This window comes from Cervus canadensis, chromosome 9, assembly GCF_019320065.1.
Source record: "Cervus canadensis isolate Bull #8, Minnesota chromosome 9, ASM1932006v1, whole genome shotgun sequence".
NCBI lineage: Eukaryota > Metazoa > Chordata > Mammalia > Artiodactyla > Cervidae > Cervus > Cervus canadensis.
This window is the reverse complement of record NC_057394.1, coordinates 36703148-36729570: the sequence shown is the minus strand read 5'-3', so window position 1 is coordinate 36729570 and position 26423 is coordinate 36703148. Positions and strand designations below refer to the sequence as shown.

Below are 26423 nucleotides of genomic sequence, written 5' to 3'. Positions count from 1 at the left end.
GGTTCTTGCTATTAATGTAATCAAGGTTGAATTTATATGGAAAAAAATTGTATGCATGCAGTTCTCTATTAGATGATGATGACCTGGTTCATTGTTTCACAAACTGAATTCCTCATCTATGCAGCGTTTCTCAGCATAAGTGTTTGTCTCTAAAATGCTCTTAACAATTTTAGGACAAAAAGTGTTTATTTTGACTTGCAAAAGATACTTCAAGGGGAAAAAGTAGGAAAGCACAAATAATTACAGGAAACAAGCTCCAGAAGGAAAAACTGATTATCAGTAGTTCAAAGACTTAATCATTTTAAAGATATAAACGCTTCTAAAAATTTAAGAACAACATGTTTGGTTGTTGGGAGTCATCATAATACCTTTGGCTTAATGAATGTTAATGTCCATGTTCTTTCTTGCAGCCTGTGGAATTGTGTAGCCATGGTTTTATCTGAATCCTTAAGTCACCTACAAAGATTTTTTTCCATAGCAAATTTCTTTTCATAGCAAATTTTTACCATGATATAAATAGCATCTTCTCATATTGACAGAAATCCTTTGAGTATATACATTACAAAACATGGAAAACATAAGAAAATATAGACATCATTTATCCTTTAATATTTTAAATTCTTGAAAATAACTTTTCCTGGAAAAAGATATTTAATGCCTTGGATAAATATAAATGATCATAAAAAATGTTTGCTATATACATGAATACTTAGTTCTTTTTCATAAAAGAAAAATCTGAGGATGATTAGTTCTACTATCTTTATATATCCTAAATATCTTGTTTATAACATGAAATTATTAAACAAAACAATGAGGATTCAATTATATTTTTAAAAGAAATACTGGTAAACTTAATAGCAACTAATTTAAAAATTAATCTTCTTTTTTACTTAGAGTTCTGATTTTATTTTTTTCCCTCTGACTGGAATCCCCGTCAAACTATTTCCTAAACCAAACTCATAGGTAAAGAAGAGACATAAAATTAGTTCTAGGATATAAAGTCTGATTTGTACTACACAGTAAGAAGTATAATCATTCCACAATTTTTGCAAACTTTATCATCTCTTATCAAATGCTAAATTATTTTGTTAAAGTATTTCCTAAATATCATGAGATAATTTCTAATGGATGCTTCCTGTCAATTATGGTATATGCATTCTTCTCTATAAACATCACTTTATTCTAGATAAAATTTTTAACAATTTTCACATTTGGTGATAATTTTTTATGAAATTAAATAACAGCAAAATTTTACCCCACGTATAAAGGTAATATGAGTGATTCTTTTTAACCCTTGTGTTTTTCATTGTAAGCTTACAGGAAGCTCTGTTATGTTATTTTCAAATTTGCTGCTTCATGAACGCCTTCATCAAGGAGACACGGAGGAACATGTATTGTCAGCAGGTTTTTCAGATAAAACAATGGCATGATACCTTGTTTTTTCCATTTTTTTCTAGGAAAAAAAAAATACTTGCATCCAAAATGTTTGAACCCTGCTCTTTGGGGGTGCCTTAAAGCTTGCCTGCTTCCCTTAGTGACGAAGGTTTTGATCATTTATTTTTCTGGTCTTCCTGAAAACTAAATACTGGCTACAGCAGGAAGTCACAAAAACTCTTGACTCCACAGTGGTCAGAACACAGGGACAGGAGAATTCGGTTCCAGTTTCTGGAGAGAGGTTTGGACTCACCTGCACTGTTCGCTGGAGCTCTGCCTCAGAAGAGGGGAGCGAACCCCATGGGCCTTCCCATCCTGCAAATTCAGCTTCCTCTTCGTGCTTGAAGGTGGGTGGCTGAATGTGTGGGCCCGTCTTCGAAACTGTGGGGAGTCGGAATCCTCCTCAGGGAACGTCTGCCAAGCTGAGGACAGGGGGGAGGCTGGCGGGGTCCCTGGCGGAGAGTCTCCTGGAGAGTAGTCCTGAAAAGCAAGAAGTCAGGCCTTTCTTTCCTTCATGGATCATGGCAGACCTGTTCAGACACAGCTCAGAAGGGACGAGGTGTCTCTTCTGCCTCCTGAGTCATGACAAACTGTTGTTTGTGTGTGTGTGTGTCTTTTTTTTAACTCAATCCATGCTGAAGCCTAATCACTATCACCACAGCCCATTTCTATTGATAAGCAGCTGTAAGACAGCATCCGTAAAGATAGGCCAGAAAGTGAAAGGGGTGATAAGAAAAGGTATTCTTCCCTCTCACCCCTTATGGTAAAATGCTACAAAGCTACTGTACTCTTCTCACTGTTACCAGAAAGATGAAAAGAGATCCTGACCAAAAGAGGGTGGAGTCTGTATTCACATATCTACTGATTTCCGTGACATCTCAGTTGCATGCTTCCTGTACTGTCAAACAATATAACAACGCTTAAGTGTCCAAGTCTCATGGCAAAGACGTCAGGAAAATAAAATAAAGCCTGTTAAGTATCCTCCCTCACAGTGGATGTTTCTATCTAACTATGTGGTCCCTGAGGTAAAAAAAATTTTAAAGACATGAAAAACAGGAAATGAATGAAAAGTGAGCTATGCCGGAATGCCTCTCATGCTGCATGGGTCGACAACATAAATCTTTCAATTTAGACAAGTATGCTGTTTATACTCTCCAGAACAGGCTCCACTGTAGAAATCTGTAGCTTGATAAACATGGGTTAGGGCTCATGGACTCATAACTGTCCTCAACTCTACCGATGAAAAGTTTAATGAAAATATTTTAGTATTTTTCCATTAAAAACAAACAGGTTGCATCTGCCTCAGGTTACATGTTACAGGAAACAGGAAACCAAACCTAGTGAGAATTGTCTATGAGATAAAGAAGGGCCTAATGTTGCAGTTAAAAGGGTTAAACATAGGGGAGGGAGAAGTAATATGAGGAAAGAACAAAAGAAAAAGATTGCTATATAAGTACAGTAATTATATGGTTCCTTTTTCTATGGCTTTGGATCAATAGTTGCTCAAATACTGTCCCCCAAAGTATATATATACTATCTCCGAACAGTCAAAACCCTGAGAGAACAGTCAAGAATGTGCTCTGTCCCACCAAGAGAAAGCTTCAGTTGAATAGATAGAAATGTCGACTAAAAAAAAGATGTACAACTTGAGAGTTGTGAATTAAGTTTTATTTGGGGCAAAATAAAGACTGCAGCCCAGGAGGCAGCATCTGAGATGTATGACCTTAAATTCATGGTTTACACCAGGCTATGGTCATTTAAGTTTAAAGGCTCCTCTATGTTGGGAACGGTTAGATCATGCTAAAAATGATCAATCTGGTAATTATGAGACAAGGCTGGGTGCTTTATGAACTATGCCTGTTATTACCCTTAGAGAGAGTGATTGGTATAGAACTCAGTGGATTTGTGGCACGAATTTATGGCCTTGACATCTACAGGGATGGATACGAAGGTGAAACCTGGGATTCCCATGAATTTTAGGTCATACATGTTAACAAATTAGAGGTAACCCCAACCAATCTATCATTGGTATGATCCCAGTGGGTCAAAGATCTGTATTCTACTAGTATGACCATTTAGCAGCTTTTGTGTGTGTGTGCATGTGTCTTCAATGGGGTTAGAGGATGTAATTGACCATATCTAAGCCTTAGCAACTTTCATAAGCTTTAAATGACAGTAATCAGGCTATTAGCCTATTGAATTCTGAGATCTTTATGATGAGAAAGGCAGTGTTACACAATTGCAAGGCCATTGACACCTTACAGCATCTCAGGGAGATATCTGTGCTACAATCCAAACAATGCTATATTTTCATACCTGATCAACCCTTTAATGTAACACATTTGATGACTCGCATGAAAAATCAGATTTCTGCTTTAAGAGACCCATTCCCTAGTCTTGAGGATCTTAAAAAAAAAACTGGCTTGGTGTGGGAGGTTCATGGCTAAAATATTTACTTTTAATTCCACTAATGTTATTAATTATACCATTAGTATTTTGCTTGTTTCACAAGATTATTATTTCTTGTATTGCTAAGTGTATGGCTGAGACTCCAATGAAAATGATGACTAGACTTGAAGCAGTTGATCAAATGTATAGCTCAATATATGACCAATGATTGCAATAGTGTAACTCTAGGTATGAAAAGATGCAACCAGAGGGAATACTTTCCTGGACTATAACTAGAAGACAGGTGTCCAGAGATCTTTGACTATTAAGACCTAGTCCAGGAATAGCCCAATGAGTGTTGTATCAACAAAAACCTTCTTCAGAACTGGGAACAAGCCTTCCCAGCAATGCGGGACAAAATGGTCATGAAATGCCCCCTAAAGTATGGTTGGATTTATGACCACAAGGGGTCCGTATCAACTACAAATTGGCACTTACCAAGAGCATTGCCAACGACTGAACAACAAAGGCATTTGCCATCTGCCTCAATGGAGATTGAACCCCATGCTGCTATAGCTGTTGACCTTCAACAACCCCTGAAGGAGTTCAGGGTGGAGTGAGGCACTCTGTGCTCCAGGGAATTGGGTGGGACAGGTCTTTAGATAGTTGGATGTTTTTAGGAACGTATTTTATGATCTCAATCCTTGCATCTCCCCATATCCAGAGGAGCACTAAATCCCCTTATGGTGACATCAGATCCTCCTAACAAAAACCCTTTTGTAAAATGAGTGCTTCATGGTATTGAACTCCCCCTTCACCAAAACCTTATATATCGACTTTCCCCCACTGCTGCTTTGGAGCAGTCTCTCAGAGCTATCTGAGATGCTGCCTCCAAGGCTGCAGTCCTCATTTTGCCCCAAATAAAACTTAACTCACAACTCTCAAGTTGCACATCTTTTTTCAGTCAACAGAAACAAGCTAATACACAGAATCTTCTTTGAAATAATAAAGGCTCATGACTTACTTTTTAGAAATCATAAGGACTCATAACAAAATAACTAAGCAGGCATAATACCATATTAGTGTTTGTTTTTGCCAAGTTGCAATAGCAGAAAAAAGGAGAGCTCTACTTACATACCTTCTCTGAAGCAACACTGTTGGATCGTTCAAAGCTGTCCACACTTCCAAGCCGACCTCTCATTCTGTTAGCTCCCTGTGTGAAGAGAGTAAAATTAAATCATTCACATGGTTCGAATTTTTACATTAAAATTATAAAAGGCAGCTATCCGTTTGTGTTAGCATGAATCCACCCTTTGGGGTTTCGCTCAAATTTGTTGGCAGCACTGGTCATAGCAAACACCCTCTTCCAACAACAAAAGAGATGACTCTACACATGGACATCACCAGATGGTCAATACAGAAATCAGACTGATTATATTCTTTGCAGCCAAAGATGGAGAAGCTCTATACAGTCAGCAGAAATAAGACCGGAAGCTGACTGTGGCTCAGATCATAAACTCATTGCCAAAGTCAGACTTCAAAATTGAAGAAAGTAGGAAAAAACACTAGACCATTCAGGTATGACCTAAATCAAATCCCTTATAATTATACAGTGGAAGTGACAAACAGATTCAAGGGATTAGATCTGATAGAGTGCCTGAAGAACTATGGACGAAGTTTGTGACACTGTACAGGAGGCAGTGATCAAGACCATCCCCAAGAAAAAGAAACGCAAAAAGGCAAAATGCTTGTCTAAGGAAGCCTTACAAATAACTGAGAAAAGAAGAGAAGTGAAAGGCAAAGGAGGAAAGGAAAGATATACCCATTTGAATGCACAGTTCCAAAGAATAGCAAGGAGAGATAAGAAAGCCTTCTTCAGTGATCAATGCAAAGAAATAGAGGAAAACAATAGAATGGAAAAGACTAGAGATTTCTTCAAGAAAATTAGAGATACCAAGGGAATATTTCATGCAAAAATGAGCACAATAAAGGACAGAAATGGTATGGACCTAACAGAAGCAGAAGATATTAAGAAGAGGTGACAAGAATACACAGAAGAACTGTACAAAAAAGATTTTCATTACCCAGATAACCATGATGATGTGATTACTCACCTAGAGCCAGATATCCTGGAATGTGAGGTCATGTGGGCCTTAGGAAACACCACTACGAACAAAGCTAGTGGAGGTGATGGAATTCCAGTTGAGCTATTTCAAATCCTAAAAGATGATGCTGTGGAAGTGCTGCCCTCAATATGTCAGCAAATTTGGAAAATGCAGTAGTGGCCACAGGACTGGAAAAGATCAGTTTTCATTCCAATCCCAAAGAAAGGCAATGGCAAAGAATGTTCAAACTACTGCACAATTTCATTCATCTCACATGCTAGCAAAGTAATACTCAAAATTCTCCAAGCCAGGTTTCAACAGTACCTGAACCATGAACTTCCAGATGTTCAAGCTGGTTTTAGAAAAGGCAGAGGAACCAGCGATCAAATTGCCAACATCCACTGGATCACTGAAAAAGTGAGAGAGAGTTCCAGAAAAATATCTACTTTTTCTTTATTAACTATGCCAAAGCCTTTGACTGTGTGGATCACACCAAACTGTGGAAAATTCTTAAAGAGAGATGGGAATACCAGACCACCTGACCTGCCTCCTGAAAAATCTGTATGCAGGTCAAGAGCAACAGTTAGAACTGGACATGGAAAAACAGGCTGGTTCCAAATCGGGAAAGGAGTTCGTCAAGGTTGTATACTGTCACCCTGCTTATTTAACTTATATGCAGAGCACATCATAAGAAATGCTGGACTGGGTGAAGCACAAGATGGAATCAAGACTGCTGGGAGAAATATCAAAAACCTCATATATGCAGATGACACCACATTTATGGTAGAAAGTGAAGAAGAACTAAAAAGCCTCTTGATGAAGGTGAAAGAGGAGAGTGAAAAAGTTGGCTTAAAACTCAACATTCAGAAAACTAAGATCATGGCATTTGGTCCCCTCACTTCACGGCATATAGATGGGGAAACAGTGGAAATAGTGACAGATTTTATTTTGGGGGGTTCCAAAATCACTGAAGCCATGAAATTAAAAGACGCTTGCTCCATGGAAGAAAAGTTATGACCAAACTAGACAACATATTAAAAAGCAGAGACATTACTTTGCCAACAAAGGTCCGTCTAGTCAAAGCTATGGTTTTTCCAGTAGTCATGTATGGATGTGAAAGTTGTACTATGAAGAAAGCTGAGCACAGAAGAATTGATGCTTTTCAACTGTGGTGTTGGAGAAGACTCTTGAGAATCCCTTGGACTGCAAGGAGATCCAACTAGTCCATCCTAAAGGAAATCAGTCCTGAATATTCATTGGAAGGATTGATGCTGAAGCTGAAACTCCAATATTTTGGCCACTTGATGTGAAGAACTAATTCATTGGAAAAGACCCTGATGCTGGGAATGATTGAAGGCGGGAGGGGAAGGGGACAAGAGGATGAGATGGTTGGACAGCATCACTGACTCGAAGGACATGTGTCTTGAGTAAGCTCTGGGAGCTGGTGATGGACAGGGAAGACTGGAATGCTGCAGTCCATGGGGTCGCAAAGAGTTGGACACAACTGAGCAACTGAACTGAACTGAACTGATTAACAGCCATTCCAGCATGGCAAATAGAACTGTTCACCATCTATTTCCGTTATTTCTAAATCAGCCATCAGAGAACCAAACAGTCAGACCAAGCTACTGAAGTGACTGTTTACAAGGTTAAACATTATTCACATATGAGAGAGTACCATGAATTTGATGTCACATACAGATAAACACACATGGAAAGTAAAGCAGAACGAACCACAACAGTTATAAACACCATGGCTTATTACATACAGCTCCCTATAAACTAGATCATAACTTACATTATCAGACCCAGGGATTGAACCCAGATCTCCTGCATTGAGAGCAGACTCTTTACCATCTGAGCCACCAGGGAAACCCTATAACTACCTGAACAATCACTAATTTATTACTACTAATTTATTTATCACCAACAGGGCTTCCCAGGTGGTGCTAGTCATAAATAACTTGCCTGCCAGTGTAGGAGATATAAAGGAGGCAGGTTCAATCCCTGGGTCAGAAAGATCTCCTGGAGGAGGGAATGGCTACCACTCCAGTATTCTTGCCTGGAGAATCCCATGGACAGAGGAGCCTGGAGAGCTACAGTCCATGGGTTCACAGAGAGTTGGACACAACTGAGGCGATAGCACCAACAAACCACATTATGGGCATCCATCACATAATCCATCAGTTACATTTTTTCTTTTTCTTTGAGCAAACCATTCTTGAGACTTCTGTCTTCCTGTCCCAGTCTGGACTGGTAGAAATTCAGCTTTGCAAAACAGATGTTTCCAGTATTCTCCTTCACTATCAACCTAGAAATTTCCTTTGATGCTATCCTATGTTGAAATTTCTGTTTCCCTGGGCCATGTCTTCCTCTTTTTCAGCTTACTTCTTCATTTTAGTGGAACACAGATTCCAGGTGCTTTCTGAGAAAGGGAGACTGGGAAGTATTTTTTTAAATTTATCAGCATATGTCTGTAAATGCCTTTGTTCTTTATTTATACTACATTAATAGTTGGGCTGAATATACAGTGCTGCTTGGAAACATTCCTTCAGGCTATGCTAGCCCTGCTCAAGTGTCTTCTGGTATAGAAGTCTAATGTCATTGTGATTCCTGACCCGTACAACCCTGTTATTTCTCTATGGAGCAGAATCTAAGTTGACCCTTGGGCATTATGAAATTTCACAATGAAGTGCCTTGGCATGGTTTTGTTCAGTCTTTCTATTGTGTATTCCCTGAGTCCATTAAATTTTGAAACACGTCCATTAGCTCTGAGAAATTTTTTAAATGATTTCTATGAAAATTTCTGCATGTATTTTCTTTCTGGAACTCCTAGCCTTTGGCTTTTGGACCTCCAGACAGATTCTTTAACTGTTTACATTGTTCTCTTCTTTTCCATTTCTTTCTCATTTTGCTTTACTTTCTGGAAGATTTTTTTCAACTTAGATTCATTGCCTCCTATTGAATTTCTCTTTTTATATTCACTATCAGAAAGTTATAAAAGTTCTGTCCTTAACTGTCCTGTTCTTAACTGACTCTTTTGTATTTATGGTAGCCCATCTTGTCTCATAGAAGCAATACTTATTCTTATGTGTATATATATCACATATATATAGGTGTGTATATATATCAGTTACAGTTTTCTACCTCTGGTGGCTCTGTCAATACCAACTATATCAATCATAAAGCTAATAGCTGCATCTAATATTACCAAATGCTTACCATGTGCCATGCATTATGTAAAGTATTCTATCATGCATTACCTCATTAATTCCCACAACAGTTCTAATGAAGTAGATACTCAATTTGGCTCAACTTTACAGATAAGGAGACTGAAGTTCTGGTAGCTGAAGTAGCCAATATTTACACAGTTAAAGAACTGAGCAGCAATTTGAATTCAGAGAGGACAACTTTAAAGTGAGGCTCTTGAGCTCAATACTACTTCCTAAAGATAGAGCTTTGTGAAAGTAAAATTACGAATAAAACCAATTAGCCTACATTAGTTGTGTTATTTTGTAAATGTCCTAGAATTTGATCAAGGCTCTTTCAGTTCTTCAATTCTATACTATAATATGACATACTTCCAAAGATAAACTATACATGTGGCTGATAAATTATGGGGTTCGAGTTTGTGGGCAAGAAAAATGGGCCATGTTGCTTTCTGCTATTTTTTTAGCTGCTACTTATATGCCAATCTGCCTGGTTATTTCAAACAGGCTATTTGCTCACCATAGAGAAAGCATTCAGATGGATATCAAACCACTTCCATCATTAAAAGACATTGTCACACATATTACTTGTAGGAGTGTTTTATCCACAAGTTTTTCTTAAACACAAAGAAAAATAAACTTACTTTAAAATTTACTCTACCACAATTGTTAAATCACACATTTTAACAAATAAGGACAATGGCTATTACTCTGAAGAAAACATAAAATAAGGACTTTTTTCGGACTCACACTTTGTATTAATAGACAGTTCTCTTTTAGAAAATATGCATGTAATAATTAATATATTAGTAAATATTCCTCTTTTGAAAAACTTCAATTTGAGAAAAAGCAACAGACAAACAACAAGAATACAAGACTCCGTCCTCTCATCTTTGAACAGACAGCTTTTTCAGTTTTACTACATTATGATTTAGTAACGCATGTGTCAAGCCTTGTCCCTTGGACTCACTTTTTAATTGTTTATAGACTGAGCTTTAAAGCATTTTGAAAATGTATCCTATTTCATAAACAGCTATAGTTCATTAAATGAAATATTCCAACATTTAAAAATAGCAGCAATTATGAGCCAAACTATGACTGGAGAGTCAACTTTCTACTATATCACTCAGAGAGAAAAAAAATAAATAAACTGACAAGTTTTAGAAGTAGGCAAAACCCATTTTCCATGTAACCTCTGAAACAACATGGTTAGCTGCCAGCCTTTCCAAGAAGTCCATTCTTCTGCATATGTTGCAAGTAAGACCTTGTTAGGTCACATAATTTATGGCATTTGGCAGCACTTTGGGACACAAAAGCCACAGTATCCACCTTGACCAGAATAGACCGGCAGTGCCCTTGCTGGAAATTCATTACAGCTGACCAAGGCTATGGAGCGGCACTTCAAAGTCAGTCACGTAAGTACTGTGCGGAATGCCAAGGTACTCAGTAGGATAATACCCTTGTGTCATTTGTCACTGACAGGTTCCAGGGCTTACCACTGCTGTATGTACCACCTCACATTCACAGTGAGACAGTTTCCTAACATACTGACATTTCATCCTCATGGCAATGGGCCCTCATCAGAAGGATGGGAAATGTTTCCCCATTTCACAAGTGGAGAAAAAATTGTTTAGAAAAGGTAAATAATTTGTCAAAGGTCATAAATATAAAATGTGCTTGGGCAAGCTCTTGAATTCAGATCCCCTGACCACCCCATAAATGACCAGACTACTAAAATTCTCACTAAACACTATGGGAGAGAGGGAGAAAAAGAGAGAGGGGAGGACTGAGAGAGAAAGAACCTAACTGATTTATAAATGTTGAAGACAAGGAGATAAGGATGTTTTATGAGAAGTTACATTAACACACTTCTGACAAATCTTCTAAAGGCTTTTTCCTAGGTTCTGTTTTCTGCTAATAAAATAACAGCATTGTCAGATGACCATGATTGCGGTAGGGCTTTTGTTAAAATTAAAAGACTCTCCATCATTAATAGAAATACCCATAAAGGATTTTGATTTCTAGCAGAGAAATAAAAATAAGAACACCAGACATCACTGTGAACACCAGAAGTCACTGTTCCAATGCACTACTGCGTTGACTTTCCTGCCTTTAACACTTTGGAAGATAACAGGTAGTTATTTTGTAGACTGTATCTCAAAGTGGGTTTGTTGATGTTTCCTTATGATTAGATTCACGTATTGCCCCTCTGGTGGGAATACCACAGAAGTTCTTCTGTATTCTTTGTAGCACAGGATTTCAATTTTGTCCATTGTTGACGACGTCCAATTTATCATTTGATTAAGAAGGTGCCTGTCAGCCTTTTTCATCATAAAGTTAGGCTTTGTAATTACTAAGTATTCATTCTGTCCAGTAAATATCCTGATAATGATCAAATTGTCAACTTATTTTTCACATCCGAATAGACTGTTTCCTTTCATACAGGAAATGGATACCCATTCTAGCATTCTTGCCTGGAGAATTCCATGGACAGAGGAACCTGGCAGGCTGCAGTCCATGGGGTCACTGAGAGTTGGACACAAGTGGGCAACTAAGCGCCTTAGTACCTTCCTATTATACAACAGGCTACTGTCTGTTGCTGTCAATTATTATGGTGCTCAAATTGTCTCAGATGTCACCACTGGAATCCTTCAAGGCGTTTATGTCTTTGTGACAGCCTGCCATCTCTCTTTGACAACTTCTTTATTATCTAGAATGCCAAGGTGCTCTGGACTTATCTCGTAATTTCCATACAGTCCTGGAACTAGCCATTTCTGCCAGGAAAAAAGGTCCCCTCTTTGTTTCTGTACAGAAACCGAAATCCGAGTCCTAAATCAAAAATCTGGTCACCCAAACAGACTTTAACCTGGTCACCCAACCAGGCTTAATTTATTATCTGACATGCATAGAAAAGTTGTTCCCAGTGCCTATCAGTGGACCATATATACACATTTACACACATACACATATATTAATACATATGTTACATACATATTATATTTATGTGTATAATATATGTATATATTATTCTATTGCTCAAAGCAGAGAAACCAAGATTCCATACTGCTACCTCTGAGTTGAATTCAACAGCAGCAGAATTCATTCTAATTCCCTCTCCCCTTTTAACTTTGTAATTCCCTTCCCCCAGAATCCCACTATCCTTCAACATTTACATATTTGACCAGTTCCCTGTATGTAACCAATCTCCACAGTTGGTAACCCACCCTCTCCTCACCCCCCGCCCCCCACCCGGCCCCAGCAGCCCCACACATCGGTGCATCCTTGTACTGGGCACCTGGAATGCTTTCTCCCCTCCACTCCACCTCTGACACCCCAGGCTGAGCCATCCTGATCAGGGCACCCTCTTCACCTGCTCCTGCTCCACTTGTAGAAACCAGATCACCCCCATGGGCTGACACCCTCCTCACCGCACTCCGGTTTCTGCACGCTGCATTGGGCCACCCACCCCCGCCACCACATACAGCACCCATTCAGGCTGTCTCCTCGCCCTGAGACACTGTGTCTCCTCTGCCTTACAGACCCTAGACATACACCTTGCTATGTCTTATCTAGTAGCTTCAGGAGTGAACTGTTCAGGAAGAGGAAAATGAAGAGGAAGAGAAATCACTATGCTATTTTTTGTGTATCTACACCTAATGTTTTTTCATTTTATTTTTAAGTGGAGGATAATTATCATATTGTGATGGTATCCTTCCATGGAAGCAACCTAAATGTCCATCGAAAAAGAAAGGATAAACAAGTTGTGGTAGATATACACAATGAAGTATTACTCAGCTATAAAGTGAAATGCGTTTGAGTCAGTTCTAATGAGGCGAATGAACCTAGAGTTTTATCATATTAATGCACATATATGGAATCTCAAAACACTTAAAGTTTTCAGCATTCCTCTCAGCTCCTAAGAATCAGTGAGAGAAAGACCCCCATTATAACTTTAAGTGGTAAATGATAAAAAGTTCATACAGGATTGAACATCAGTATTCTATTTCCCCTCTTCTATACATATATCTCAACTACTAAATGTCTACTGTTCAAATTCAGATAGAAGACGCACAAGAATAAATATAGATCTGAGAATAAAACTTATTTTGAGAGATTATTTTAAATAAGCATTAACTAACTTAAAGTTAACTTGGTAGTTCTTTTTAAAGGAAATCTTCTGTAAGCCAGTTGAGAATGAAGCCGAGTAATTAGAAAACACATAATACCTTGAAGAGCCTCAGTTTAATCTTACCCTTGAGAAGATATTTTCCAGGGAGCTAGTTAAGGATCTCTTAGCTTTATTTTTCAGAATGTCAAGTTTGAACCTTCCACTGCTTGTCGCATTTTCCGGGATTGTACTATTTGAAATAGTCTATGGAAAGAAAAACATAAATTTTGGTTTGGCAAAACTCAAGATTAAATGAAGCTTTAAAGACAGACTTATGATTAAGCCATTAAAAAGCACAAGAATTCTTCTGGAGCTCTATTAAAGAAGTAATAATTTAGGTTCCACATCATAAGCACACAGATTATAAGCAAATGGGTTTAATTTTTAATATTATAAGTAATAAAAAAGACAGAAATAAGATCTTTCCTTTATGCCTTTCCTCTCTGCTAATATATTCCTGCTGCATTTAACAAAAACTAAACTTAAGATGTCACTTTTTTGCTGCTGTTATTTTGATTAATAACTATAATCATCCCTTTCCAAATTGCATACTTTATATCCAAATTACCAAGGAAAACACAAGAAACAGTTTTCAAAAAGCAAAGACTCTTTTAGTAAAGCTGGATTCTGTTAATGCCTTTGTTATAACTCCCTTTTCATTTGCGAATGGGTCATTTATCTTTTCGATCAACAAGTACGCCCTGATAGTACTAAACTGCATGAGAACCTACAATGTGTCCACTATATAAATTGAGATTCTCTAAATATTTTATCCTATACAGAAATAAAAAGCTACTATGTATATCACATGATTCTTAGTGCCAGAAAACTTCCAAAAGAGAAAACTCATCCTTTGCTTGTGGAGGAAATATCTTCACATGTAACAGTGAAAAGAAGCAACACATAAGTGTCAAACATGGAACCATGAGCTGTGGCTCTCAATGGTTAGGAAGAAAAAGATACACAGGATTTAATGTAGGCAGGAAAAAAAAAAAAAAGGTGAACACTTTCCCAACACTGGGGATGATGCTGGCAAAATCATAATGGCTGGGATGCTCACAGGACGGGATGTCAATACAGATAGTTGACTAAAACAGAAGGAAGTGAGTGGAAAGTGGGAAAGTGAAGCTGGAGATAAAACCTTGATCTTAAATGCTGGGTAATTAGGAAGAATCACTGATTACAATTTATAAGCAGAGGGGCATCACTGTGAAAGTAATGTTTGGGGAAGATCTATGTGAAGAGAGTGTTCAAAGTCACTCAAAGAACTGGGAAATCAGAGACTGGAGGATCACATGGGAGGATTCAGCACGGTCTACACAGGGGGCAATAAAGGTCCATAATGGAGCTGGTACCACAGGATCGTCTAAGGAGTTCCTGATAAAAGAAACACGGCTGCCATCCAAAAGGAGAGAAAACAATGGATAGGGATGCGGGCTGGACTGGGCTCCGGCTGCGTATAGGGACTAGGCTGACTCATTACTCTAAGGCTTTGGGATGAATGACACGACTGAAACAGGGAAATTGTATTGAGCACAAAGTCCTGAGCACAACGCCTGGCAAAGCAGCTGCTCAGTGAACTTGCTGTTGTTTAGTCTCTCAGCCACATCCCACTCTTTGCTACCCCATGGATTGGAGCCTGCCAGGCTTCTCTGGCCACGGGATTTCCCAGGCAGGAATACTGGAGTGGGTTGCTGTTTCCTTCTCCAGGGGATCTTCCCCACCCAGGGATCGAACATACGCCTCCTCTACAGCAGGCAAGTTCTTTACCACTGAACCACCTGGGAAGCCCACTCAGGGAATACTAGGTGAATAAATGGAAGGAAGAAAGGAAAAGAAAGAGCAAGGGAGAGAGAAGGGGAGGAATTTCAAACATAAATTGTTAAAACCTCCTCTGTGACCTTGAGTTCTCTCCATCATATAGAAAATTTGTACCACTACTCACATACTGCCTTTGGCCTTCTGGTCAACATGACTATTACCATCAATGACTGATATAAGCAAACCCATTGACAGATTTTACTCTTGAAGTTTCTTGACCTTCCTGTGTCATTGGACATCACTGATCTTACGTGAACTTTTCTCCTACCTTGGTCATACCATAATAAATCTTTCTCCCTCATTATTCCCTTTCAGTTTTTTATTACTGGCCCCCTTTTAATTTACTCATTGCCTAAAATGTGAGGATCCCTCAGAACACCCGCCTTTGACTTCAAACCTGTGCCAAAGCTCACTGTCTTCTGTATTTATAATGTCAACTCAAATTCTACGAGCACCAAATCCATTTTCTAATTATATCTCAAACACACTTGCAAAATTGAATTCTTCTTTCTTATTTCCATCTTCTGCCCTACTCTTGTCTTCTTTGTGTATTTCTTAGCTATTGCACCCAGTTCTTCCAAATCTGAAACCTTGAAGTCTCTCCCAGCAAGACCCTCTCCCATCCTAAACATATCTATCCAGTCAGTCACCAAATCCTAAGGATCATGCTTCCCAAATCACTCTTGACTCAGTGCCTCCCTTACATCTCCAGGGCTCCAATTTAGCTGCTCTCTAAGACAAAATAAATTTTTCAAGATAGAATCATTCAATCTATTTATGTCCCAGTGCTATCTCTGTCTAGAACACACATATATCACTGTGCCAATCACACTGTACTTCCATTTTCACTTCATTTGATTACATGTTGGTTTTTCCTTCTAAACAGTTAGAGGTCAGAAAAGAGCTGTCATTATTCATCTCTATTGCCTAGTACATAGTATGCACTTGATAAACGAATCACTTCTCACATAGTCTATTACCAGAGTCTCCCAATTCGAAAATGTAACTTCAGTCCTGGCACTCACTAACCAGCCCCACAAACCGACCATCACTATGACAGAAGAATTATCTCTTTAAAGTACAAATCTGATTTTCTCTTGCTCTTACCTGAAATCCTTCAATGACAAAGTCAGGCATAGCACTTAAGGCTCTTTATCATCTCACCACTGCTTAGCCTCCAGCCTTATTCCCCATCAATCCCCAAGCAAACCCTAAAAAGCCAGTATGTCCTTGGAGGGCCTGCAAGGAGTATATTCACTCATGGTCACAAAGTTACCACTTAACTGCTCAGTGTTCCTTCTTAAAATACAAATCCTCAACTGTTCTGATTAGAACACTTTATCTCCCCTAAAACTCCAGCCTCACCCTCCCCCAAAAATCTCTTCCTCTCCAATTCTTTCATGCTTTCCTCTACCCTCACTCTCTTGTGTTCACTGCACATTCTTTTAAAAAGCTATTTTGTTGCCTCTATTACATGTATCTATTAATATTTATGGTCAGGAAGAGTTAGACAGGACTGAGCAACTAACACTTTTCACTTTTAATTTGCATTCCCTTTTGGATTATTTGAGCTCTTCTCTGCAGGCTACATCATCCATTGATGTCTTTTTTGTCACATTATCATATAGCTTGGCTCATAGAAGGTCCTCTAGAAGTACTTGTACAATAAATAATTAAGGAATCACTTATCACATGGCATGTGATTTGTTCTGAATAGAATGAAATGAAAATATAACCTGAATTAGTGCTATTGAGGTAAATATGTCATAATTTCCTTAGATGTCATTGCCGGTGGTCCGGCTTTATCTACATGCAGCTGAGAACACATTCTAAACCACGAGCACAGAAATATCATCCCTTCGTTTGCAGTCAGGAGAGCCGTTTCCATGACATTACTTCTTGTTTGCATGTTTGCCTTCTACCACTCAAGGCTGTGTAAGTTTTTAATGAAACAAGATGTTCATATGGATTTGAAATAAAATAATGGATTAGTATTACTAAAATATGTACATTCATTCTAAACCATGAGCATTTGCTATCACTGGTTTTCTATCAAAATTCACAATTTTTTTACATTTTAAAAGCATCACAATTTTATCTCCACGTGCCAATGCCTGCTAAAATTTACTATAAAATTTCTAAGATGCTAGGAGGAAAAGGATGATTAGGGCTTAACCCTAAAGATGAGAACACAAAGCAAAGAAACTCCTTTTACAACTTCTATGAAATTTTGACTGAATATATGAAAAAAAAAAATCAGTTAGGGAGCAAACATCTCACCGATGGGCCTTCCCCAATATGAACGTGTGTCTTCTGCTTGGCTTCACATAGCTGCCTCAGGTGTAAAATCACAAGTTCATTCTCCTCCTGGTCATTGACTGCCTTCATTTTCTGTTGAAGACAGACCAACAGCACATTATGGGAAGACAGCGTCTACTGTTTTATTCTCATTTAATTTTATCTGTCTGGTAGACAAACACAAATAAAGCTAAGCACTTCACTGCTCTTAGGAACAAAAGGGAGTTCTATCAGAGAATATAGTGGGATACCTATCTTTCATTTCAGATAGAGAAATGGAAAAAGGAACTCGAAAAACAGGATCCAATTCTCATTCTTTATATCTTATTTGTGAGGACTACAAATCATGTTACCTGAACACGTTCAAAGATGTCAGCTTGCTCGTTATCTGTCAGGGATGAGAGATGCCTCTGTATTACCAGCTTGGCTCTTGGTGGGTAGAGACCTAAGGGAAATTATGGGGATTCGTGTTAAACAGGTTCCAGCCACAGAGATACATATGTTAGTCACTCAGTTGTGTCTGATTCTTTGCAACCCCATGGACTGTAGCCTACCAGGCTTCTCTGTCCATGGGATTTTCCTGGCAAGAATACTGGAATGGGTTGCCATTTCCTTCTCCTGGGGATCTTCCCAACCCAGGGATTGACCCAGGGAATTAGAAAGAAGAAAAGCTTCTAGAAACTTCTCAGCTCTACATTTTTTTGTGCAATATACAACAAAATGCTGGGAAAATCTGTGATCATGTTCAGAAACACTAACCCTGGGGACTGAACCCTGCACTGGGAGGCAGATTCTTTACCACTCATGTTTACATATAAAACGCACTGCAGCTTGTCCCTTCACCAGCAGGCTCTGAAGTTAAACCTTCTCAAGGAGCTGTGTTCCTGCCTACAACAAACCTTGGAACACTGCAATGAAATAATTAAATGGAAAGTCTCCTCATCAAAAACAATGACCATTATGAGTGATCTTGAAGTCAGACTTATTAACAAAAAATGTCTCAGTTCAGCTCAGCTCAGTTCAGAAACTCAGTCATGTCTGACTCTTTGCGACCCCATGAACCACAGCACACCAGGCCTCCCTGTCCATCACCAACTCCCGGAGTCCACCCAAACCCATGTCCATTGTGTCAGTGATGCCATCCAACCATCTCATCCTCTGTCGTCCCCTTCTCCTCCTCCCCTCAACCTTTCCCAGCATCAGGGTCTTTTCCAATGAGTCAGCTCTTTGCATGAGGTGGCCAAAGTATTGGAGTTTCAGCTTCAACATCAGTCCTTCCAATGAACGCCCAGGACTCCTTTAGGATGGACTGGTTGGATCTCCTTGCAGTCCAAGGGACTCTCAAGAGTCCAACTCCAACACCACAGTTCAAAAGCACCAATTCTTCGGTGCTCAGCTTTCTTCATAGTCCAACTCTCACATCCATACATGACCACTGGAAAAACCATAGCCTTGACTAGATGGACCTTTGTTGGCAAAGTAATGTCTCTGCTTTTTAATATGCTGTCTAGGTTGGTCATAATTTTCCTTCCAAGGAGTAAGCGTCTTTTAATTTCAAGGCTGCAGTCACCATCTGCAGTGATTTTGGAGCCCAGAAAAATAAAGTCAGCCACTGTTTCCACTGTTTCCCCATCTATTTGCCATGAAAAATAGCTGCCCTGGTTAGCTGTTGGTTTGGTATCATGTAGGTCTACATGATACCACTATACCACTGAAGGTCCTAACAAACGTAGCCATCCTAGAAACTCTTTAGCCTTGCTCAAAATCTCTAAGCTTAAAATTGGACATTCAAAAAGGAAAAAATAACTACTAATATTAAAATGCAGAACTGGAGCTTATTAGGTAGGAAGCTCTCCCCTTTATGCAGGTCTTGGTAATGAAACTTCAAGGACATCATTAGTACTTAGGGACATTTTTTAGTGTTACAATTTTCCCAATAAACTGTTTATATTCTTATGTTATTCATATATCTGTTGCACTTCTACACATAATTTAGATTAAATCCTCAGGCAAGCATCTTTTCCATAAAAACATTTCTGCTTTAATTTTTTAAAAGGGGAAGTGAAATTCATATTAATAATGATTTGCCTGACCATCCATTTTTAAGAAACAGATCTACATAGTTAGGGGTCACTTGTATTTTCTACTGTACTCTGATTAGAAAAAGGATATCCAGCTATTCATATGTAATGTATCTTATAGGTAGACTGCACTTTAAAATCCCTAGCAGAGGTTTACCTCAAAATAGGCATTGTTTTAAAAAAAAAAAAAAAAACTAGAATTCCTACCATGGTGTGTATAACATGTATAGGGCCACCGCTGGACCTGTTTTAAACCACTATGTGGTATATGATGGGAACTAGAAAGAAGAAAAGCTTCTAGAAACTTCTCCGCTCTACATTTCTTTGTGCAATATACAACAAATGCTGTGAAAATCTGTGATCACGTTTAGAAACACTAAAATTCATTTTGACAGTGTGATGTCACCCACTACCACAGCTTATTATTTGCTGGCAGAGTCTCCTGAGGCAGTATATTAGGAAACTGATTCACATGAGTGGGGTTTTCTTGTTTGTTTGCTTTATGTTGCTTATTATTCCAGTATGTTACTAGCATGGGTAGAAGGATAAAAGATTAAAACGGAGAAAAGTAAAGAGGGTACTTACTTGAAGTATGTAACTAAATCTATAGCCCAGGAAGTTTCCTCAGTCTTTTATTTCAGTAGAAGAATTGCAAACAGCTGTATATTATTTATGTTCAAACTATGCATGCACCCTACACTACCTTGAATCTTATTTGACTTCCAATTTGGAATCACTGATTAGTGAATTAACCAGTCCTGAGAGGTAAGTATATTATTTAGCCCTCACACAAGTTATTGTAGGAAAACAAGATTGAGGGTAATTGCTCCATCTCCACAATACTCAGCATCACTTTAGTTTCACATGCTGAGGATGGGTCCTCGAGAGATGGTGCCCTCAGACACTGCTTCCTGGATTCACTCTGGTCCACCCACATGACTGTGCTACTCTTCCCAGTCTATGCCCTTAACATAGGCATAGATTATGTTAGCATACATATCTACTCCCTTTCTTTCTTTCTTTTTTAGTACAAAAAGAACTCCATATTAATGCAGCCAAATGTACTGACAGGACTCTATAATTCTGAGTAAGTTATGTGAAATACTAATATCTAGATACTGCTAAATACTTGTATATACTATTTTTCTCACTTTCTACTCCTATTAATTTGTGTTGAATCTGAATATAGTCCTTTTTCCAGCGTTATACTTTGTACATAACACAAGTTCAGAATCCACAGTTATCTCAGATGAAAACAGCTTTTGGGGAAACACACTGATGCCATGGCTTCAGGACAGTGTGACCCTGAAAATCCTTGCTTTCTGATATTCTTTCAGAAAGAAGCACCAAGTTGCTGTGGAATCAGATTGAACAAGTTCAAATCCTGATTTTGCCCCTCCTAGGCAGTGAGGATGTGACAGTTATTACCCACTATGCATCTCAGTGCCTGTTCCTCATGAGTAAAATGAGGATTAAAAACAGCACCTATCTTGTGGGATTTCTATACAGATGAAGTGGTCTAAGATATGGAAAACACAATAGTGCTGAGACACGGTAAGTCTTATGAGAGTATCTGTCTTACTGTTATTCCTTTCATTTTTACTGTCAGAGCACTGCCCTATCTTATGTTCTCTTAGCCTAATGTCAAAGACAAGGGTAAAAAATCATATCAGAAGGTGTTAGCCAAGGCCTTAGGAAAAGAATCTGTGTGAATCTTTCTCAGTCAATATGAACCCTTCCTTTGCACCTTTCAGATACATACATACCTTGAAGGTTGGGGACCTTAAATTTCAGTTCATTCAAGATCTTGGGAGGGCCCTACTAATTCTGGATGTATAGTTTGCATTCTCTTTCTTTACACAGGTCTCTAAAACTAAAATTTTTAAAGGAGCTTTGTTTTAATAGGATTTGCATAATTTCCTACTGGTGGTTTTATCTTTTTCTTATAGATAATAACAGTCCTCACAAATTCCGAAGAGCAATCTGCTATCTCCTCATTTGTTGCTTATCATTTAACGTCCAAGTAAGCAGTTGTTGTTTTGTAAAAATGTTAAGATTTTATGAAATCAAATCTGTCAATGTCTTCTTTTGGTAGTTTCTGCATTTCTGTGTCTTAATAAAGGTTTTCTTGTTTAGGGACAAAATAACATTTTTATTTTCTTTTAATGGTTTTAGTATTTTGCTAGTTTACATTGAAGACTTTGATCCCTCTAGAATGTATTTTCAGTAGATATGTGGAAGGAATCTTTGCCTCTTTGGATGGCAAACTGATCCAACACCATCTCTTGAATCACTCAGCCTTTCCTCCCCAGATTTATATTCCCTTTACCATACACCAAAAACTGTTCCATTTTTGTAAAGGTTATATATATATATATATGTTTGAAAACAAGGCATGTTCTTTAAAATATTATAAATTTTTTAATTTGACTATTACATTTATTTTATTTTTTAATTTTTTTTTATTTTAATTTTTTTTTAATTTTATTTTTTTTTTTTGTCATACATTGATATGAATCAGCCATAGATTTACACGTATTCCCCATCCCGATACCCCCTCCCACCTCCCTCTCCACCCGATTCCTCTGGGTCTTCCCAGTGCACCAGGCCGGAGCACTTGTCTCATGCATCCCACCTGGGCTGGTGATCTGTTTCACCATAAATAGTAAACATGCTGTTCTTTTGAAATATCCCACCCTCACATTCTCCCACAGAGTTCAAAAGTCTGTTCTGTATTTCTGTGTCTCTTTTTCCATTTTGCATATAGGGTTATCGTTACCATCTTTCTAAATTCCATATATATGCGTTAGTATGCTGTAATGTTCTTTATCTTTCTGGCTTACTTCACTCTGTATAAGGGGCTCCAGTTTCATCCATCTCATTAGGACTGGTTCAAATGAATTCTTTTTAACGGCTGAGTAATATTCCATGGTGTATATGTACCACAGCTTCCTTATCCATTCATCTGCTGATGGGCATCTAGGTTGCTTCCATGTCCTGGCTATTATAAACAGTGCTGCGATGAACATTGGGCTGCACGTGTCTCTTTCAGATCTGGTTTCCTCAGTGTGTATGCCCAGAAGTGGGATTGCTGGGTCATATTGACTATTACATTTAAATAGTCCTTATTCACACAGTTGAGTGGGCATTCAATAAATTTTGCCACGTGCCTATGATTTTCCTGCCTACTTAACAGATATCACAATTTATACTTACTATGGCTCATACATTCTCTGCTTTATTCTACAGCTCAACCTCTCCCCATCAACACTAACATCTATCATACTGAATTACATGTACTTGCTCCCAAGCCTGCCTTCCCTTCAGACTATAAGCTTCCTGAAGGCACAGTCCGCATCTCAATCATCTCTGCATCCCCAGTGCTGAGCACACTACCCAGCACATGACTTTGGGTAGGCCAAAAAGTTCGTTTGGGTTTTTCCATAAGCAGATTTAGAAAAACTTGAATGAACTTTTTGGCCAACCCAACAGATACTTAACAAGTGTCTATTAAATTGTGTGTCCTCTTGGGTGCAGTAGCTTTCAACCTTTTTTATTAGGGGACAAGGAGAAGAAAGGAAAACTGAGTCAGAATCACCTCTTCCTCATGTCCCTCCCCCTCTTCAAAACACATTTTTTTTTTCAATGTGCTTTATGACATCATGTCTATTATCTGGGTGATTTTCAAATGTCCCTCAAAAGTTAGGAAAGTTTCATTCCTGTTCTAAACCTTTAGGAAAAAAAGAACACATCATCAAGTGAGAAGAGAAAAAAATCTACAGTCAACATTCTGGGAGGGTTTGTCTCTCTTCATTCATTCAACAAATATTTGGTCAGTTCCCACTGTGCACACAGAAGAGTCTTAAGAACTGTGGGAAATGCAAGTTCCTCCCTGGAGTCTGCCTCTGGAAAAAAAGTTAAAAAATAAAAAAAAGGAAAAAGAGCCAAGCACCTAGGAGAGACTGACCGCATAAATTTGACTAGATGTGAGAAATGATTCTTAGGGCTCTTGGTTCACCTCGAAACAAAGAAGCATTCAAAGACAGTAGCAACTTTCTCACTTCCTCAACGCCAAAGCAAACTCCTCTCTGCCAAGGCCAACTTATACTGTACCTTCGATCCTTTCACAGAGCTTATGCAAAGAGTTAGCTGGGTTCCTTCTCTGTTTACCTGAAACTATCACAACATTGTTAATCGGCTATATCCCAATACAAAACAAAAAGTTTTAAAAATGAGTTAGCAAAGAGGAAGGCAAGATGCATTAAGGAAATGAGGAGAATGCAGCCTGGGCTTACTCTGTTGTAAGTGGTGGTATTTCCCTGGGGAAAATCGAGGGGGAAGATGTACGTCTAATAAATGCTGTGCTTCCAAGAATGGTAATGTATACATCTAAAGATTTGTGCTAAAATGGTTAGGAGAGGTAACTCAAGTGGAAGAATACGTAAAAAAAAATTTAGGGGAAAACATTGACATATTTTTAGTCACTCAGAACCATTTCCAACTTCGCCTTGCATATTTCTTCGAAAATTCTAACTGTTCCCATTAAAGGGGTGGGGTGAGGGAGTGAGAATGCTGGAGAGAAAAACTGGCTTCCAAATTCCAAAGAAAGAAAATCAAGGCTAAAAACAGACCATAAAGAAAGTGTTTTTAAAATGAGGACAGGGGCTGATGAAATACAGAGAAAAAAACAAAATCGCTGTCTACCATGTTGAAATAAGCATTATCTACTCTGAGATGTTAGAGCAACTGAGAGAATAAAAGGTCTTCTTTATCTTCTTACATGAGCAATGGAAAAAGTAACCACTCTTCTTCCACAATCAGGCTTTTCCTACCTTTTTAAAAAAATAGCCAACTCATTGGAAAAGACCCTGATGCCGGGAAAGATTGAAGGCAAAAGGAGAAGAGGGTGGCAGAGGATGAGATGATTGGATGGCATCGTTGATTCAATGGACATGAACTTGGGCAAACTCCGGGAGATGGTGAGGGACAGGGAGACCTGGCATGCTGCAGTAGATGGGGACTCAAAGAGTCGGACACGACTTAGGGACGGAACAAGAGCAACCACCACCTTTGAAAAATACTCCCAGTAGTATTTCTGAATTTGTTAAACTCAAGAAAATTATCTAGGTTGAAAAATTATCAAGATAATCTGGTTTTGTTCTCCTACTGTGGTTCTGCCTCAAAGAGCAGAAACTCATTCCCGGTCGCCCTCCGCTTTTTCCTCTGATGGCCATTCTGTGAGGCTTGGGTCTGTCAGGGACAAGTCTCCCGTGAGTCAGGGGCTTGGGGAGGAGCCTGTGGACAGCAGTCACCCCACTTACCAGAGACTCACTGGCACATTGGAACACGTAGCAGATATACTGGCTCAGTCCAGGCTCCGCGGACTCCCGACAAATAAAGCCGAAGTGATCAACATGCTTTATACCCTGGAGAGGGAAGAAGTGGGCTGTTTACAAGATTATGTCCATTTAACCAACACTATGGAAACAGTTCTGTGCTTTCACACTTTCATAAATTTCTCCCTCACAGCACTGCGACAGGGGACATAATGGCAGAGCAAACGTATATGGCAGACTTTTGACACATAAAATAAAGGGTGAAACCAGCTCAGATTACTTTCTTTCTGGCAAACACTCTGTGACTCGGGGCCACAGAAGGAAAAATAGGATGGCACGATCCATTGTCTCCTGTAATAAAACCACTACCAAGTGTTTGGCAGTAATGGAGTTTTCAATTTATTGGTCCTCGTCATTGAGCAAGCAGTCTGATGATTCATCATAAGCCCTGTTCTTATTTACTTGAGATTAAGAATCATAAAACTGACAATGCTCTACTGAAATGGCATGCAATTCCCTAAAGTATGCAATAGAACTACTAGAACATTTGTCTATTTATAGACATTCAAGAAGTCACAACTGTTAGAAGATGAATACATTAAAGAAATTACTGCAGATGTCAATGATCCAAATTCACCAATCTGTACTTTCTGAACACAGGCTAAATAACCTCAGTTACACTTTATAAAAAAATTCTGAATCATTTGAGAACTTCAATCAGGCTAAATTACATACCCACCAATTAGCAGCCAGTAACACCCTGTGGCCTGGCGTGCTGCAGTCCATGGGGTCGCAAAGAGTCGGACACGACTGAGCAACTGAACTGAACTGAACTGAACTGAGCACCTAGTTACTTTAACAGAAAGCATGGTATTTTGAAAAGTCAGGAAAACCAAAATTTAAAGTTGTCCTGCAATCACTTAAATTCCAAGGAAAAGAAAACAGGCTTTGGAATCAGATTTGTGCTTCCACCTTGGCTCAAGCAATTTACTAGGTATAAGATATTGTGATGTGTTGATAAAAAGTATCTTGGAAGTTCCACTTCTCATTATAAAATAGTAGTCATGGCACCTATTCCCAGAAATTTTTGAGATTCAGAACTAAGAAACATCTTAGTTCCTTACATGTTTGATAAACAGTAACCACAATTCTTGTATTAATAAGCTTCACCATCCAATGGATATGGAAAAAGGAAATCAACTCTATAAAAAGAAAAAGTTAATAGGAGGAATGAAGTTATACAGTCCACGTTCAGTTCAGTTCAGTTGCTCAGTCATGTCCGACTCTTTGCGATCCCATGAATCGCAGCACGCCAGGCCTCCCTGTCCATCACCAACTCCCAGAGTTTACTCAAACTCATGTCCATCAAGTCGGTGATGCCATCCAGTCATCCCATCCTCTGTCGTCCCCTTCTCCTCCTGCTCCCAATCCCTCCCAACATCAGGGTCTTTTCCAATGAGTCAACTCTTCACATGAGGTGGCCAAAGTATTGGAGTTTCAGCTTCAGCATCAGTCCTTCCAGTGAACACCCAGGACTGATCTCCTTTAGGATGGACTGGTTGGATCTCCTTGTAGTCCAAGGG

At 38.8% G+C, this 26423-nt stretch overlaps 1 protein-coding gene across 1 annotated transcript in view; it reads right to left on the bottom strand.

Moving 5' to 3' along the window:
- The window catches only part of TBC1D4 (TBC1 domain family member 4), a 198127-nt gene that overhangs the window by 47644 nt on the left and 124060 nt on the right, over positions 1-26423 (bottom strand). The window contains exons 4-10 of the mRNA XM_043477785.1: positions 24672-24930; positions 23618-23674; positions 17777-17868; positions 17406-17516; positions 13389-13508; positions 4961-5035; positions 1688-1914 (exon numbers count right to left, since the gene is read on the bottom strand). Of these exons, the coding sequence (XP_043333720.1) occupies positions 1688-1914; positions 4961-5035; positions 13389-13508; positions 17406-17516; positions 17777-17868; positions 23618-23674; positions 24672-24930 (941 nt within the window). The remainder of the gene's footprint in view (positions 1-1687; positions 1915-4960; positions 5036-13388; positions 13509-17405; positions 17517-17776; positions 17869-23617; positions 23675-24671; positions 24931-26423) is intronic.